This window comes from Hyaena hyaena, unplaced genomic scaffold, assembly GCF_003009895.1.
Source record: "Hyaena hyaena isolate Hyena2069 unplaced genomic scaffold, ASM300989v1 scaffold_1, whole genome shotgun sequence".
NCBI classification, from domain to species: Eukaryota; Metazoa; Chordata; class Mammalia; order Carnivora; family Hyaenidae; genus Hyaena; species Hyaena hyaena.
Window position 1 is genome coordinate 9,294,870 of NW_024080633.1, and position 18,468 is coordinate 9,313,337.

General features: G+C 46.3%; 2 protein-coding genes across 3 annotated transcripts in view; one reads left to right on the plus strand and one right to left on the minus strand.

Moving 5' to 3' along the window:
- The first annotated feature begins 303 nt into the window (after positions 1 to 303).
- Positions 304 to 12,485, plus strand: MAP1LC3B (microtubule associated protein 1 light chain 3 beta). The gene is made up of 4 exons (XM_039226640.1): positions 304 to 451; positions 6,680 to 6,735; positions 9,937 to 10,043; positions 10,687 to 12,485. The coding sequence occupies exons 1-4, from the start codon at positions 412 to 414 to the stop codon at positions 10,859 to 10,861; spliced, it is 378 nt and encodes a 125-aa protein (XP_039082571.1). The 5' UTR covers positions 304 to 411; the 3' UTR covers positions 10,862 to 12,485.
- A 3,492-nt stretch (positions 12,486 to 15,977) lies between these two features.
- Positions 15,978 to 18,468, minus strand: part of ZCCHC14 (zinc finger CCHC-type containing 14) — a 55,804-nt gene continuing 53,313 nt past the window's right edge. The window contains exons 13-14 of one of the 2 annotated variants that reach the window (XR_005527398.1): positions 17,689 to 18,135; positions 15,978 to 17,598 (exon numbers count right to left, since the gene is read on the minus strand). Coding sequence is in view for 1 of the 2 variants with exons in the window: in XM_039226171.1 (XP_039082102.1) it covers positions 18,080 to 18,135 (56 nt within the window). In the remaining variant the exon portion in view is untranslated. Of the gene's footprint in view, positions 18,136 to 18,468 lie in introns of both variants that reach the window. The other variant, XM_039226171.1, reaches the window with a different exon arrangement.

Here is an 18,468-nt window from a genome sequence, read left to right on the forward strand (position 1 = left end):
ACTGCATTTTCGGGTCGGCGCTTCCTCACAGAGGCGGCCCCAAGCGAGGCGGGCTCAGTCGGAGCGGCTGGGCCACGCGCGACTTCGACGCGGGAGACGCTCTGACGCGCGGCTACCGGGCCCAGATGCGCGCTCCCCGCCGCGGGCTCTCCCGGACCTCCACACCCAGCGCAGCCGCGCGCCTGCGCACCGCGGCCTCTCCGCTGCGCACGCGCGCGGCCCCGCTTCCGCCACGCCCGCCATGGCGGCTACGGCGGCCGGCCCTGGCCCCGCCCCCTAGGACGCCGCGCAGGTCACCTGACGCGGCTGCGGCCTGAAGAGACACAAGGGAAGTCGCTGTCGCCACAGTCGGAGTCTCCGCCGCCGCCGCCTCTTGGAACAGCTGGGACCCTCCGCCTCGCCTCCCGCGCCATGCCGTCGGAGAAGACCTTCAAACAGCGCCGAACCTTCGGTGGGTGCGGCGGGGAGCCGGGCCCGCGGAGGGGCCGAGACCGGGACCCAGGGCTGCCCGAGTCGGCGGCGGGGGCTGACGGAGGGCCGGGGGTGAGGAGGGTCGGGGCCGGGGGCCGGGGGCTGACAGAGGAGCCGGGGCCCGGGGGCTGAGGGGGTCGGACCTAGGAGGCCCGACGGAGGGCCGGGGGCTGCTGTAGGGCTGAGGGGGGCCGCGGAGGGCCGGGGCCTGAGGGGCGTCGGGCCCTGGAGAGCTGAGGGGGACGGGGCCTGGAGGGCCGGGGCCCGCGGACTGACGTCGGGCCGAGGGAGGCCGGGCCCGCGGAAGGGCCGAGGCGGGGACCCAGGGTGGCCAGAGTCGGCGGCGGCGGAGGCGGGAGCCGGTTGAGGGGCCGGGGCGGGGGCCGATGGGGGCTGGGGGGCGTCGGGGCTGGCGGGGGCTGGCGGGGGCTGGCGGCGGGGGAGCGACACCGTCGGTCGGGACGCGCCGGCGCGGAGCTGCTGAATCACCTTTTGGCCCCTCGTGCCTGCGGGCAGGGCAGTCCCTCAGCCCTCCGGTGCTGGGGGGGGGAGGGGACGGGGGGGTCGCCGCCCCTCGGGCCGCGCGGCCCCGAGTTAGAAGGGTCGTCCCCGCGGGGGCCTTTGAAGTGACAGGTCCTTTGAAGTGGTGGCACTAGTATGCGAGTGAATCAGGTTCAGGTAAGGCTGGACCCCACGGGGTGGCTCACAAACGTCGGGTCCCCGCTCGACGGGAGAACCGTGAGCCCCAGGGGACCCGGAGGTGGGGGAGGGGAGACCGGGCGTGGCGGCGCGTCCCGGGCCCGTTCGCGGCGGGAGAGGCTCCGGCGGTGCGCGGCCCCCGGAAACGGGGAGCAGGAACCGACGGCTGCTCTCCTGGAGCCAGAACGCCCCGCGAGGACGCCGTGGACCCCTCGGCCGTGTGTCTGGGGGACGGTCGGTACCGGCCGCAATCGCGGGGCTCGGCCGTGTGCACCCCGGTTCCCCGCGCGCCTCTGCGGGGCCCGTGCCCCCTGTGGGTCCCGCAGCGCCCAAGGGCCGAGCGTTCCGCCGGGGTCCATAGCTGTCGTCAGGGCTAGTCGTGCGGGCCCCGCACTCGGGGACTCACGCCGGCCTGCCGAGCGGTGTTCAGGCTCCGGAGGCCGCGCGTTACTGGCGGGACGGAGACACACATGTCCCGTCGGAGATTTTCCCGCTGACGACCTTCGTGGACTCAGCGCTGTCATCCCTCCTGCGGCCCGAAGGCAGCATCCGAGGCACATTTCCTCGCGTATCTGGCTTCCGTCCACACCGGCTCTTGCATTTATTTTGACGTTGACTGGGGTCGGCCGGCTGGCTCAGTGGATAGAGCTGTGTGACTCTTGATCTTGCGGTCGTAAGTTCAAGCCCCACGTTGGGCATGGAGCTTGCTTAAAAAAGGGGGAAAAAACAAGTTAACTGGGGACATTTGTGTGGGAAAGATGCTTATTTTCTCATAACTGAAACTATAGTTACTCTCCTTTTGCTTAGAGTATTTTTAGATTACTCTAGAAAATTCTGAACAAGAGTAGGTGGTAAGAGTAAGAAAAGTGGGATTAATGTGTCCTCATGAATTAGAAGAAATTCACCTGGAATGTGGCCCTGCGGGTAAAGCGGGAGTGCCCCAATTTTCTCCATTAGTGCATCATCTATATGTTGTTTGTGGGCTTGCCCCTTGGCTCACCTTAGTCCCCCATCCCTCCTTTTAAAAAAAATCTCTTTAATAGTCGTTTTGCAGAAAAATACCAAATACCATTTAGTGGCTGCTGCCCTTCCTTGCTCCAACGCTGACAATTTTCACTGACTTGTCCAGTGAGAGAAATTCATTCTTTGGCGAGAACCTTTTCTTAGAGTCTAAGAGGAGCCCTAGGTAGCTTGAGCGGTTCTTTCTCTTTCCATGTGAGTGAGTTAAGGTTAAGTCAGAATTGAAACCTTCTACCTGGATTCAGAGCGTTCAAGTGGACCTTCAGCTCCACCCAAAACAACCCCTTCCTTTTGTAGCTGAAGAAACTGGGTGGGGCCCAAAGAGGTGAAGATCATGGTCCACCTAGTGGCAGAGCCTGGACTTGCACTTACTGCGTGTATTTTCCGGCCTCCAGGAGGTAGCCATCATTTCCAATACACGAGATGGGCCAACACAGAGTCCAAAGGCATAGGGTGGCTTTGCATATAGGTGGAAAAATTTTATGAACTTCTAGAATTGTAGTTGAGCAAATAATTCTGGATTTGGACTTCTCAGATGTAATAGGTTTGCTTTAGCTCCTGGGGTTGCCCCAGTTTATTTAATGACACTGTTCTTCTATGATTTAGTGGTGAGCAGGTTTAAGCTTCTCCATTAATAGCAGGAAAGTTTGCATGTGTCATGGGATGTGTATGTGTTGGTCTAGAATAAATAGTTCTAACTACTCTAATAGGTAGACCTAGAGAGCAAGGTTTATGCCAAGACACGGGTAGCAAGCCACGAACTGAAGTTGTACCACTCATTGGTGTATTGAATATTACACTTATGAGTTATAGACAGATGGGGGGGCAATATTTATTATGGTTCCACTTCACTCTGAAATAGTTTTATTTTAAATGTCTTCAGGAATCTGAAACTTTGCAAATGGCATGTTGGTAAACTAAGACCCCTTAGACTCCTATCCTCTAGTTTTATCTGTTTGTAAGGCTTATAAGGGTTCTTAGAAACAGGAGGAAAGGAATCTGGGGAAGTATATCGTGGTGTGCGTTTGGAGCAGTATTTATTTGCATTTTACAACTTTAATTTGTTTATTAACTGTTTTCTGTGCACAAGCCTGAGCGCTGGGGGAATACAAAGATGACTAGAAGCAGGTCCCTGACTGCCCGGGGCACTCTATGGAAGAAGACAAATAATAAACAGATTGCTGCAACATTAAAAAAAATACTTGAGTAAAAGAATTATTCATACATGCCTTTGTGTTGTTAGTAATGTTTTTGTTAAATAAACTGTTAGTCTCTGAAAATAGCTGTCTATTCAAAACAGCAAGGCATAGGCATATACCATGTTTGCTCAGTTTACTCCAGTTCACCACTGGGTTTTCACTGTTACTGCTCAAGACACTGAATATATATCCATGAGACTTTGGTACTAGGTGTTTTCTTTTTCTTTTTTTAAGTTTATGTATTTATTTTTGAGAGAGAGGGTCTCAAGCAGGCTCCACACTGTCAGCATGGAGCCTAATATGGGGCTCGAACTCACAAACCGTGAGATCGTGACCTGAACCAATACCAAGAGTCAGACACTTAACCGACTGAGCCGCCCAGGTGCCCCAGTACTAAGTGTTTTCACCTTAAGGGAAGTCACTCTTCTTCATACTTTGGTTTTCCCACCTTTAGTAAAAATAATCATTTTTGTCCTTTGGGCCATATTTTGGGGATAAGTCAAGATAGTTTTGATACTACAGTATGGAAATTCTATTTCTAGCTTTGAAGCCTCATATTTAGAGCCTATTTCAGTTTTTTCATTTTCCACTTGCCAAAACAACCTATTTCCTTGTATTAAAAAATCTCTCCCTTCTGTCTGAATGTTTCCAATTAAACTTTAAAACGTATTAGGATAAGCTTTTAAATGTGGAACATATTCCGGGGTCTATTAAATTATCATTCACTTGCTAGAGTGAATTAATTGTGATTTCCTCTAACCTGAAAGAATGTTCCCTGACAGAATGGAGTTTTTCGTTCTGAAAAGGGTGTTGGCTAAGTCTATATAGTAGAGCACCTTTTCCTGGGGTAAGACAGACAGGGACAGTGCTTGGAGCTGAGAGACACATGCAAGGGGAATAAGACATAGGGAAGGATTTAAAGGATGATACCAGGGAGAAACTCCTCTCGTGTCTCCTCTACTCTCACTGTTCTAATCAGTTCTCACTCTCAGTTCTAATCACTGTTTCACTTCGGACCCTGGAGGTGTGGCTTTTCCATACAGCAAGCTGAATTCAGCTGGCTGTCCTAAAATTTTCTTTAAAAATTGTTTTTGCTGTCATCTCTATACACAAAGTGGTTTGTTTGATTTTTTTTAAGTTTATTTATTTTATTTTAAGAGAGAGAACATGAGCAGGGAGAGGGACAGAGAGAGTGAGGGGAGAAAGAATCCCAAGCAGGCTTTACACTGTCAGCACAGGGCTCAGTTGGGGCTCAATTTCATGAACCATGAGATCATGACCTGAGCAGAGATCAAGAATCAAGTGTTCAACTGACTGAGCCACCCAAGCTCCCCTATACCCAGTGTGGGGTTTGAACTCAAGACGCCAAGGTCAGGAGTCAGATGCTCAGCTGACTGATGGCTGTCCCACAGTTTAATTCAGTTCTAAGTCTTTACCTGGTGATAGCTTCCGATCCAACAGGTTGATAAGAGTTCAGTCCCAAAATATTGCCCCTCCCCACCACTCCAAACACTAACTGCAAGTGCAGCTTGTTATCTGTGCTTCTGACCACTGGCTATAAGTCAGAGGTTCCCATAACTGCCCCCTACCAACCGTGTTTAATTAAATTGCTGGAGTGGCTCTCAGGAAAGCTGTTGATTTACTAGATTATCGGATTATTGCAAAGGAGAGTAAAGCACACAGATGACCAGCCTGATGAAAAGTACTGGGGAGAGTCTGGGAGAGTCCTGAGCACAGGATCTTTCGTCCCCATGGGGTTTGGTGTGTGCCCCTCTCCCAGTACCCAGAGTTCCGAGCCCCCTCCTTTGGGTATTTAGGGAGATTTTATTACAAGAGCATGACTGGGTAAATCAGTGGCCATCGGTGATCAATTCGTCCTCCGAGCCCCTTTCCCCTCCCTGGTTGTTGGGGTGGGTCTGAAAGTTTCAAACCTCAAATCACTGTTCTTTCCTCTGACAACCAGTCTCACATCCTTAGGAGCTTTCCAAAAGTCACCACATTAACACAGACTCAGACATGGTAGATTGGAGTTTGTTATGAATAACAAAAGATGCCCATACCTCACTATTATCATTTAGAAAATTCCAAGGTTCTGGACTAGATACATCAATCACAGTATTCTAGATGGGAACCACTCGGTCAAGCTTACTATTAACAGTAGCTAAGAAAACAGATTATCATAGAGGAAGGGATGGAAAAATAAGATAAAAACAAGCAAATCATAAGAGACCTAAATATACAAAACAAACCGAGGGTTGCTGGAGGGGTGTTGGGGGGGAGGATGGGCTAAATGGGTGATGGGCATTAAGGAGGGTACTTATTGGGTTGAGCACTGGGTGTTATATGTAAGTGATGAGTCACTAAATTTGCAGTCTTTGTAGTAGATGCATTTATATTTAGTGATTTATCTTAGAAGCTGGTTTAGAAATTTTGAGTGGGAAAAATACACCCTAAATGTTCATGATTTGAACATGGGAATTATTTCAGTCGTTTTAATGAAGAATGATATTAATTTTTTTTTGAAATCCAAAAAAAGTTGGTAATGGTAGTATACATTTATATAGGTCATAGCGTCTTTTTTTCAAAGTCGCCAGGATTTCTCAGGCAGTCCATGATCCTGATCATTTATATTTATATAAGGGGGAGAATAAAGATATTCTCAATAAACCAGTATTCAGCAGTAGACGTGCTTTATACTTTTTTGTCAAGGGGAAGGGTGGGCACTGAGTGAAACTATTTAAAAGTCAAATAGGGAATTCTTTTTACCCATGCCTATTGGGTAGTTTCTTTCCTTTTAAGGACTGACTATATCATTGAAAAGCAGAAGTGATCAGGGAAAATTGCATTGGGGAGCCTGTGGTTGATCATAGATTTCTATACCAACTTAAACTATGGAAAATTCACAAAAATTGACAGGTGGTGGGAGTCCTTGGAGGAAAGGTTGGTAATACCATGCAGTCAGTCTGATGAGTATATTGGACTGAAACCTAGGGTCCCAGACCCTTGAAAGTTGGAATTCTTTATTCTTGGTCTTAGGTCATAACCACCTGCTATAGGCATGTAATTGCATGTTGGTTTACATGGAAGTTGCATTTGGCCTTACATAGCAGTTTACCAGACATGAAACGCCAGTGTTTGGTTCTCCTGAGTTCTAGGGAGGATATTCTTACTGCTCTGTCACAGCTAGGGATAGATAGGTGAGTTCAAATATGGAAACCACCAGTGAATATGTAGGAAAGAAGCTGCATTGTCACCCTTAATCATGCCTATGTCTTGTCTTTTCATTGCAGAACAAAGAGTAGAAGATGTCCGACTTATCCGAGAGCAGCATCCTACGAAAATCCCAGTAGGTAGTCTCTGGCGTTTGTGTTTCAGTCATTAATAATGTATGCAGAAGGGAGCACTTCCGAGCAACACTGCTGTGTGCAACCAGGACAGAGGCTTCTCCAGAAATCCTCAGACCAGTAGCCCCCGGTGTCAATTTCATGACCTAGAATTGAGATTTCCTAATATACAGTTTTTTCATCTAAGCCCATTGTTTCCTTCTGAGTCTAAGTTCGCTGCCTTAATGTGACCCACTTCACAATCAAATATATTTATTTGGGGGAAATGAATAGAGGGGCTAGAACTGTTAGTGTTTTATCGGTGGAAGGAAGTATCCACTGTCTGCTAAAGGAAGCAGAGTGACTGCAGTAGGAAATGAGGACTCAGGGTTTAAGTGTGCCTGCACATTCCAGTATGTCTTGATGCCCCAGAGAAGTCTCTTGTAATTGGCTTCTTTGCAGGAGTCGGAGGAAAAACACTACTTTTTCTTGTCATGTGTAGGTGCCTCAGATGCTTGCTGGTGTGCCCAGGAACCCACATCCTCTCCCCCAATTCCTTTGCTGGCAGACCCTTAAAAGGTTTCTGCCTGAGACAGTAGCTCTAGTGGTAAAAGAAATTTCTGGTTTCAGATAGAGGCCTTGGGTTCAAGGTTACTAAGTGATCTTGAGCTATTTAATAAAATTTGAAAGGAGCTGCTACATCTTTATCTGTAAATTGGGAAGAGAATCCATCCCACGTAGTTGTTGAAAAGATTTGTATAATTCTCTGTACATGGTTGTCACCTCCTACGAATTCCATGGACCACTTAGAAATTCTGTTAAAAATTCTGTAGAAGCTTTCATGTTTGAAAGCAGTGGCTCGCTGGCCATCCAGTCCCCATTCCCAAGGACAGCTTTGTCATCCATGCTTCCACCCGCAGCAGCCACCAAAGTGCGGCACTCGGAAGGCACTTCTCAGACCCAGCCAGATGCCTCATCTCGCGACTTCACATCTGCTCTCCCAAATTACAAGAGTACAGCAAAAAGAAAACATAGGAACAGACAAGTAAACCAGGCATCTGTAGGTGATCGTTCTCACAGCAATCACCACACCGGCGAGTCAGGAGCAGCTTGAACAGTTCCTCCCCCCTGCAGAGCAGCCTGAGCACCTGAGAGCAAGAGGTGCCCAAGGCCATCCTGTCCTGTGTCCCCAGCCTGCTGCTGTGTCCTTCTTTGAGGGAAGGGTTCTAAGGTCTTGAGTTTTTCTTCTGATGCTTCTGCCTCTTCCTGGACCAGGAATTTAAGATTTTTGTACTGCCCCTGATCCCTGCCACTGGTCAGACCCAGGCAAGTGTACTCTATGTGATTCTTCCTTGTGGATAATGTTCTGAACACACCCTGTGGATAAAAGTTCTAGATCTTATCAAGGAAGGTGATAACAGTTTGATTTGGCCTTATACAGAACCTCATGTGGGTTCCCCTACAGTGGAGCCATGTACAGAAAGTGTCTTCCCCTTTTCTAAACAAACATTCTGTAAAGATTCCCATTCCTGTCTCTCAGCTTCTCGCTGTGGCAGCGTACAGTTGCTTTGCTTGGAGAAGGATGTCTGTGGTCCTCAGTAAGTAGATGGTGCAGCACAGGCAGTCAGCAGTCTGGTCAGCTTTTGTAGCAGCATGGAAGTAGGGGAAAAGTGTTTTAAGAGACAGCGCTAGCAGGGGAGGGGCAGAGAGAGGGATATAGAATCCAAAGCAGGCTCTAGGCCTGCGCTGTCAGCACAGAGCACGACATGGGGCTCCAACCCACAAAGATTTTTGACTTTTAAAACTCATTAAAGAGGGCCACCTGGGTGGCTCAGTCTGTTAAGTTTCCAACTTCAGCTTAGGTCATGATCTCATAGTTCGTGGGCTCGAATCCCGCATCAGGCTCTGTACTAACAGGTTGGAGCCTGCTTCAGATTCTATGTCTCCCTCTCTCTCTCTCCCCCACTCACACTCTCTCTTTTAAAAATAAACGTTAAAACATTTTTTTTAACTCTTTGGTAATATTTTGTCAATATGAGAGACTCTTCAAGTCTTTCTGCACAAAATTTGTCTCCAGAACTAGTGAATCATTGTCTCTACTTGTCAGATATTTACTTAGGACTTTTTTCCATGTCAAGTAGAGAAACAGGTCAAGTATGAAAAAAACATTTGAGTGTCTTACCATAATTAAGATCTTGCATATTTCAGGGGCACCTGGGTGGCTTAGTTAGTCTGACTGCTGATTTCAGCTCGGGTCATGATCTCATGGTTCCTGGAATTGAGCCCTGTGTTGTCAGTGTGGACCCCCCACGTGGGGCCTGCTTAGAAGTCTCTGTCTGTCCCTCTCCTGTCATGAGAGCTCTCTCTCTTAAACTTAAAAAAAGTGGCGTGGGGGGAGTGCCTGGGTGGCTCAGTCCATTGAGCATCTGACTTCAGCTCAGGTCATGATCTCACAGTTCATGGGTTCAAGCCGTGTCAGGGTCTGTGATGACAGCTACCTCAGAGCCTGGACTCTATCTTCAGATTCTGTGTCTCCCTCTCTCTCTGACCCTCCCCTGCTCATGCTATCTCTCTCTCTCAAAAATAAATAAAACATTAAAAAAAAAAAAAAAAAGTACAGGGCCTCTGAGTGGTTCGGTTGGTTAAGTGTCTGACTTTGGCTAAGGTCATGATCTTAACAGTTCATGAGCTTGGGCCCCAAGTTGGGCTCTACGCTGATGGCTTGGAGTCTGGAGCCTGCTTCAGATTCTTGGTTTCTCTTTCCCTGTCCCTCCCCTGCTTGTATTCTCTCTTTTTCTCTCTCTCAAAAATAAATAAATAAAAACCTTAAAGTTTTTTTAGAGGCACATCTCTAATTAAAAAAAAAAAAGATCTTACCCATTTCAGAGGAAATGGTGGTGTTGTAATTGACATCAGAGCTTTACACTTTGAGTACCTCGTCTCTGCTCTTAGTGTTTTTTTCCTGACTAGTTAGTATATTTTCATGGTTCCAAGTAAAAACAACAGATACCTCACTTCCCGGAGGTGGCCACTTTGTATTGTGTGTCGTATTGTGTACGGGATAGAGTCTAAGCTGATAAATGATCACTCTTCACAAGACAGCTTTGAGGAAACCAACATGTGCCACTTTCAATTTCAAACTCCATTTAGGTACGTGCCAGTTACAACATAGGAAGTGTTTTGTCTGTTCTGCATCGTTAATGCTTTTTGGCTGTTTTTTCTAGGTGATAATAGAACGGTACAAGGGTGAGAAGCAGCTTCCTGTACTGGACAAAACCAAGTTCCTTGTACCTGATCACGTCAACATGAGTGAGCTCATCAAGATCATTAGGTATTTAATCACTTTTCTCTGTTTCTTTGGGTAGCTTTTCATTCTTTATCAGACTTACAGATAAATCTTTAGTTTTTGTTGTTGTGTTTGGTTTCATATTTTTATCTTTAGTTCTGATTAAAATCTACACAAGCTCAGTAAAACCTAAAGATGTTTCTTTTCTGAGTTCTCTCTCTTACCTGTTGGATCTGCTGTCCCTCTGATTCTTTCATAACATCTAGGATAGATGTCTCTTAATCAGAAAAGTTACTACAGGTTTTGTACAGCAAAATTAGTAGAAGAATGCAGACTTGGTACACTGGTAATAGTTTATAAATTATATTGAAGTATTTCTCATATTAGACACTAACAGCTATTCAGAGAGCAGATACTAGTTTAAGACTGGCCTCAGGAACATAGTAAGACTAATCTATCAAATATTGCCACTAATATATCCTTTGTGAGTATAATCCTGGGAAATGTCCTGTACTTAATGAGAAGCTTTGAGAGTGTCATCAGTAGGCATACATTTCATTTTGCCAGAAGCAGCATGTACACAATCTTTATACTTATATGTTGGGGGAGGGGCGGGGGGGGCGGGGGTTTACACGTTCCCTGCGTATTGCTGTGCCTAGTATCTCTTCACATTGTTTTCTTTCAATAGGAGGCGCTTACAGCTCAACGCTAATCAGGCGTTCTTCCTGTTAGTGAATGGACACAGCATGGTGAGTGTGTCCACGCCGATCTCTGAAGTATATGAAAGTGAGAAGGACGAAGATGGGTTCCTGTATATGGTATATGCCTCTCAGGAGACATTTGGAATCAAAGTGTCTGTGTAAGACTAGAAACATGCATCTGTTATAATAGAGTTTTTTTTAAGCCCTTACCAAGGAAAAAAAAGGGATATTACCAACTGAGATTGATCCGTTCATCCAATCACAGATCATCAAAACAGTAGTGCTCCTGCCTAGGAGATGTAGGAAGTTGTTTTGTGCCGCAAGCAGAAAGATGGAGCTCCGAACGAGCACATTCAGCTTTGGAAAAACTATTATTTAACCTAGGCTGTTTTGTTTTCAAGTTTAGTAGAAGTTTAAAAATAAAATACTTTGCATTCTAAGTTGCCAATAAAATAGAACTTCACGTTATTTTAATGTTCTTTCCCCTTGAGGAACTTGCAATTTAATTTAAGAATTCAGAGAGAAATTCTTTTCTAGGTTCACAGAACCGGCCAACCTTCTGTAGAAGGGTTTCTACTCAACTAGAGAACTCTCTTTAAGAGGATCTTGGAAGCATAAGTGGTCAAGCATAGCCCCCTTCCTGCCCACCCCCGTTGGCCATAATAGTGGGCAAAAAGCAGGGAAAATTGGGGTGTACAAGGAAACTCTGAATTGCTTCTCAAGGTTCCTGACTCCTAGTGTAAGTGTGCCTGGAGGCCACACCCCTGCAGTGCTGGGTGGCGGGCGGGGATTCGTTTGCTTCTCTAGACAGTAAAGCACCACTGCTCAGTAAGAACCTTGAATAACTTAAAATTTTGGTCTAGTTTCTGAAGGGGCCCAGGGAAGAAAAATGTGACATTTCTTTTGGTTTGTATATTCTCTGAGAGGTTAAACTGTCTGCTTTGGTAGAGAAACAAGCTGTTGGCGCAGTTTAGTTCGTTAGGACAGTGGTAGGAACCACAGAACACGGAGACTAAAGCATGAAAATTCAGATGCGCTCCCTCTACCTTTTGGCCTAAAGCTGTAGATGATCCATGTTTTATGTTAATTGTGTGACTGTTACTAGAAAGTTCCACATTTTTAAGAGTATCAGTTGTCACTGTAGGTGAGACAGCTGCCCCGGTTCCTCTGCTCTAAGTGCATGTCGGTTGTGAAGAAAACAACAAAAGGAGACATACACTCTTGATGGATATTCATATCAAAAGTTAAACATTTTCCGAGTTCAACTAGAATAACCAGCGCTTCCTACTACCTGCATGGGGCTATTTACTATTTTTGTGGGAGTAACACAAAAAGATCACAAACCACGTTGGACTGTACGTGTAGCAAGGAGGTCATGCTTCACCTTTGTGTATTTAGACATGTGTGGAATACCTGTACCTGTTAGTGGAAGTTACTTATTAATGGGGGCGGGGAGCAATATTACTGCATATGGGCACTTGAGTCCCCGGCCTTCCGACTATTCCTGCTGCATGCATCTGTCCACATGGCTAACTTTTAATATGTGTATTTTTACATTATGTGAATTCTTATCAGCCTGTCTTGTTTAGCTTGTACACATCATTATACCTGACATTCTTGTAACTCTGTGTGATCAGTAAGATTCCTACAAGAAATTCAGCTTTCTAAAAAAATGCCACATGGGAAGGGCGACTTCTGTCCCCTGTTAGTGGGCGGTCACTATAGGATCTCTAAACCAAGTACATTTTTAATGAATTAAGGTGAATAAAGGCACAACTAAAAACCACCGCTGAGTTCAGTTTAATGGGTCGGTATCCGATACTTGCAGTGCCATATAGCCTCTACACCATCCCAAGCTAGGTGGGGATTTCCTTCCTAACGAGCACCAAGGCTGGGTTCGTTGTGGCCATGGGGCGCAGGGGAGGAGGGGAGTGGGCAGAGGTGTGCCCACCTCTGAAGGGCTCTGCCTTGTCCCAGGCACCTTCCTTACCTTGGTCAAGGTTCTGCTGGCTCGTCTTGTCTTAAAAAACCGGAGTCGCCTGGGAACTGAAGACCTGCCACAGTGTCTGGAGGGATGTGGGGCCTGGGTGTGTTGGGAATAACACTTGGAACCCTGCCACCCTAAATGAAAAAGTAGAGTACGCGCTGACTGGTCAAGACATTCCATGGCTTGTGGCACATTACGCAGCATCAGGGAAAGATGCGGCACAGACAGCAGCCAAGAAGTGGCCAGCATTGCTCATTTGAAAACTTCCACCTATTTCTAACTGGAAGCAGGCACTTCAGAGGTCTGTGGACAAGCCCGGGGAGCAAGCTGAGGACATGGCTCTGTTGCCCTGAGTTTGCTGCTCAGGTGTGCACGTCCCCCTTCAGAGGCCTGGCCTGACCAGACAGCAGGTTGGAGGGGCCTGCTGTCACCTGCAGGAACGGGCTGGTTGTCCCTCCTGACGGAGCCCTCGTGGTCTCGAACCGTGTGCACGCACGTGTTTCCCCCTGGGCAGCCTTAGGCCTGACAGGACCCAGAGGCCTTGGGGACCTCTGCTGGGAAGTGTGACCGTCACCGTCCCAGATCCAGGGAAGACGGAGCTTTAAGCGCCAGGACATGTTCATGCCATGGGTAAACCACACGTTCACAGAAGTTTCAAAGATCCGTGACACCTATTCAAGCCAACCTTGATTTCTTATGGAACCTAAAGCTGGAACCTCTTTAAACCCTGTATCAAGAGTTGACTTCTGTTCATAGCAAGGATGTTTTCAAAAACCTGGGAAACAATAGAAAATGGATTGAAGGGGCACCTGGGTAGCTCAGTCAGTTGTGCATCTTGACTCTTGATTTCAATTTGGGTCATGATCCCAGGGGTTGTGGGATCGAGCCCTGGGATGGGCTCCACACCGAGCATGGAGCGTGCTTAGGATTTTCTAGCCCTCTGCCCCTCTCCCCTGCTCACGAGCTCTCCAGCTCTCAAAAAGAAAAGTTTTGGGGCGCCTGGGTGGTTCAGTCAGTTAAGCATCCGACTTCGGCTCAGGTCATGATCTCACGTTTTGGAGTTCTAGCCCCACGTTGGGCTCTGTCCTGAGCTCAGAGCCTGGAGCCTGCTTTGAATAATGTGTTTCCCTCTCTCTCTCTGTCTGCCCCCCACTCATGGTCCCTCTCTCGGTCTCTCAAAAATAAATGTTAAAGTTTAAAAAATTTTAAAAATGGATTTAAGACCATGTATCTATTGTCAACTGAGAAGGGAAGGCTGACTCCCTTGAGGATCAAGAATTAACAATTTATTCAAAAAGATGTGTGCTTCATTTTCTATGAAACAAAGACCTAATAAAATGAAACTTTTTTTTTAATTTTTATTTTCAGTACATTAAATTTACTCATAAAAACATTCTAAAAATGTACAATTTTTCCTTTTTAACAAAGTATAATAAAACATAAAAACTTCAAAAACAGAATACTTAACATTTACAATTCAAAATCAAATTAGCAGAATATTAAATATTTACAAAACTATATCTTTTAAAAATATTTATAAAGTTACATGCAATTTTGTAGAATTGACATAAAAGAATGGCTCAAAAATGGGAGAATTTTCCTTCATTCCTAAAAAGAAAATCTGTCCAATATAAGCTGTGAAGATTCTTGAGCACACGAGGTCTTCGGTTTCAGTACCAAAGCCGCCTTCCTTGTGCATGTAAGAACTTAATGCATGTGAGGGGCTTGTTACAATACCCGGGACTGACTGACGATGCACTGAGCTCCCCTCCACCTGGACCAGCGTAGCAGAGTGACCTTAGGCCTCAACCAGCAAGTGTGGTTTCCAGAGGACTGACTGAAGATTTTTTTCATTCAGAATCTTGGGACTTGGCAAACTGAGCCTCTTCAGAACCCGTAGTGTTAAACGTCACCTGACTCATTCTCTGGGGGGTCATCTGCACTTTGGAAAGGAGGTCTGCCTGCTCAGGTTCCACAGGCCCATCCTCTGGGAAGGACATGGTTTCCCTAACCATCCTCGAGACTCATTTCGTACGCCATCAGTAACCAGTACATAAAACTAGCAAAGCATCAAATAACCCACCACAGAAGCAGGAAGAATACAAAATGATAAGGAGTGAGGAAGGTGCCACCTGATTCCACTGGGCCAGTGCTCTCCAGGGACACTGGAGTCAGCCCAGAGCAAGCCTAGGTCAGATCCCGACTGATCAGACCTGCCGGGGCTCCCACTGGGCTGCGCGTGTGACACTGGGTGGAGCTGCCCGGCCGCCCGGCACCTCCACACATGGTGTAGTGCAAACTAGCTACAGTGACTTCTAGTGAATTAAAACACTGAACCTACTAACTACCATATTCACAAGCTGACTCCTGTAATCTTCTGGAGATTATAGATGATGCTGGTTGGTTGTTTTTTTAAATACCCAATCACATACCTGCTTTGAAGAAAATAATTTTGTCCTTATTTTTATTGTAAGTGCTAGCTCCCATTTCCTCAGTGCTCTTCAACAATTACAAGTTTTAACATTTAAACACTTTCTAATTTTCAGTATTTTTGAAATAAAAATTAGAAAAGAAGGTAGAAAATTGAATGTTCGGCTAAAAAAAATTTTTTTTAATAGTTGTCTTATCTCGACATTGTATTTTACTTCAGTCTTTACATTCCACTTTCCCCATTCTTAGAGACAAAAAATGGGGTGAGAGACTCTGATATATGACAGACTACACACAGGCAAGTGGCCGTGCCACGCCTACCTGGCTGCTACAGCATTTTGAAACTGAGCCCATGGTTTCATGAAAATGACTACGTAGTTGAAGGTGTCAGTCGGATCTGTGTTTCTAAGGTGAGGACATCTGAGGAACTGCAGAACGCTCTTCAGGCTTACTGACTTTGGTTGCTTTGGAGAGAAATTCATCAGAGATAATACTGCCAGCGAATATTCCCAGGTCCAAGTATGGAAATTCACTTGGAGAGAGATCACGCAGATCGGCAGCTGAATGCTTTGTGTCCCGTGTATGTCACATTTACGTTTCACAACTCCCACCTTGGAATGGCCTCACTGGAGGCCTCACACCGCACATGCACTTCCAAAACCAACTGGGGATTTTTCTACAACCTCTGACGACTGGAACACAGCCGCACAATGTCTGGACTCGTTTACCTCAATTTGAATGTCATACTTCCAATCAAAGCTCTTGTTTCAACTTCTTGTTATATGGAACGCTGACTTCTAATATTTATCAAAATAGTCCTAAGGGTAACAACAGACACTTTCATTCCCCAATACTGACCACTAAAACAAAAACCCTAAATATGATTTGTTTCCTTTTGTTATGAGACAGTTGTCAACAATTTCACTGTGTTGAAATAGGATTTATTTAAAATATTTCTTTGCTTTTTAAAAAACCAAAAAATTTAAAAGTTTGGCTTTCAGCACATGTCCAGGCCACCATAACGGCCTTCAGAAATATTAAAATCGTAAACATCAGTGGACACTCCCAAGTCTTCCTCTAACATCATATGACAAGTTCCAGGCTCGTACTCTTTAAGGCAAAGTTGTGTCAGTTCTCGTTATTTTGACATTTTGTAGTGTTTACAATTAAGAGATCAATGTCACATTCCCCCAAAAAAGTTGTCGTAAGCATCACCATCGCCTCAAAACTGTACGTAATACTGTGCACCGGGAAGAGAGACGCATACAGAGGTCTGTCCATTCTGCATTGCATAGAAATGAAACTACTAAAATAAAACTCTAAAAAACTACTAAAAGCCTTTCCTTAAAAAAATGTAACAACTCTGCTTTAGTTTCTCTGCAGCCAGGAAATGGATCATAAAATTTGAAGCCTCATGTCACAGTGCCTCAGATTCTAGGGTATTCTTTTGATTTACACCAATTCGGCATGAGGCTGATTGTCCCATTTTAAGAACAGTCAGAATATAACGATTTTCTTTTCTTTTTTTAAACACATACTCAACTGCAAAATCCTTGGGCAAGGCCTAACCAACCGACATTTTAACATGGAAGGCTTTAGGGTTTAAAATAATATTATTTGAGCAGAAAAATTCCCTTTAGCTTTGAAGATCTAAGTCCCTGTATTTCAGCCCAAGCAACTTTCACTGCAATGGGGTGAAATCGAGAGCTGTGGGGGGGAGGACTTCTTGCCCACACTGGATAAAACCACACTTGTGCAGATCTTGTGGCTCTGTCCTGTCGGTGCGGCCTCTTTCAGAGTCTTACCACTTCCTATTGTAGTTTTCCAGGTAACTTCTGGCAGAACTAACCATGAATACACAGCCTAATACAAAAGAAGTTGATAGGAGAACGTTTCAAATCTTTTGCTCCTAAGTTACAGGACTGTATCATTGTTGAAATGTCTGTCTCCAGTGTGAATCCATTAGCAGTCAGCCTTGGGGTCCTTGGGAGATCCGTGTGACATAAGAACTTGCCAACTTTGCTAAGGGTGTCGTAGCGTCCCTCGGAGCCAGCCCACGAAGGCCGGGCGGTTACCGTGTCCCTGTGAGAGCTCTGTCGTGGTGGGAGACGACCAGACTCCACGCTACTGACGGGCCGGGAAGGAAGGATTCTCAAAGCTCTGACAACTAGGGATTCTCTGGGACTTGGACCCTTAAGATATTAAGTTGTTGCGAGTAACTATTTCTATTTAATAATGTAGTTTAGATTTATTCGCAGGAAAAAAAAAAAGAAAGAAAGAGAAAGAAAAACCTGAAACTGCTGCGAGTGTTTTAAGGAGGGAAAGAGACGCTGACATCTGTCGTGTACCAAGTCCCGCGGCCTGCTGGTGCCAACTCCTTAAACGCAGATTCTCCGAGTGTCTTGCACTGACTGGTTTCAGGGAGTCTGTCTCCCCAAACCGCAGAGACTGGCATCAGTTTACATTCTTCTGTAGTGCAATCCTTTAAAAGCCCAGAGAGATTAGTGTCTAACCACTCGAGGAACAAAACAAAACAAAAACAAAACAAAACAGAGGCGACATTTTCCCTCACCCAGGGGTAACCAGAGTCCGACTGGCGGAACTCCACGTGGGGAACTCCGACCCTCAGCACTCAAGTCCGATCTTGCGTAGCTGCCCTGGAATTACATGTGAGCCTGGAAGGACCGAGGACGGCGATGCTCCTCGGGAGACGAAGGTCTCTGCATCGCGACCACGGCGGAGGCGCCGACCAGGCGAGTCCTGACGTCAAGCTCCAATCTAGGATTTTGGCAATAAAACTGAGTTTGATGCACTCCTACGCTAGGTTTTCTATCCAGTCTAGTAAAGTAAAGCACCTTTGGATTAAAAATATTAAGCTCAACAGCAACTAGACTTCTCAGTCTTGTATTTAATTTCCTTATGTCTCCATGGCTTAATAGTGTTCTGTTGCCAGAGGAAAAGTGTCAGTCTGTGGAGTCCAGACTTTCCGCTGGAGGGGCGTATTTCAACCTAAAAGTACCTAGAGAGAAGAGGGAAAAAGAGATCAAATTTGAATCACTGTACAGTTAGCACAAACAACCGAGCTGTCCCAAGTGCTTTCCGGAGACACCAGTCAAGATGCAGCTGCTACATACCTGGACCACCTGTTATACCCACCCCCGGAAACAGACACTACGCATGCATCAGCGCAGATCAGGGGTGACCTGCCTGGTCACCAGTCCAGTCCTCTGTTGCTCAGGGGCCGGAATGGACAAGGGGAGGCCTGACTGTCACCACAGGCCTGGGCTCACTGCTCAGGAAATGCAGCACCATCTCAGGCAACAGGCCGATCCCACAGCCCCTAACCACCCCC

What these genes read in the sequence shown, in the direction of transcription:
- MAP1LC3B (XM_039226640.1), top strand. Translation starts at nt 412, where the DNA reads ATGCCGTCGGAGAAGACCTTCAAACAGCGCCGAACCTTCG. An exon ending in AGCATCCTACGAAAATCCCA is followed by an intron (nt 6,736 to 9,936) that starts GTAGGTAGTCTC and finishes TGTTTTTTCTAG; the next exon opens with GTGATAATAGAACGGTACAA. An exon ending in GAGCTCATCAAGATCATTAG is followed by an intron (nt 10,044 to 10,686) that starts GTATTTAATCAC and finishes TTCTTTCAATAG; the next exon opens with GAGGCGCTTACAGCTCAACG.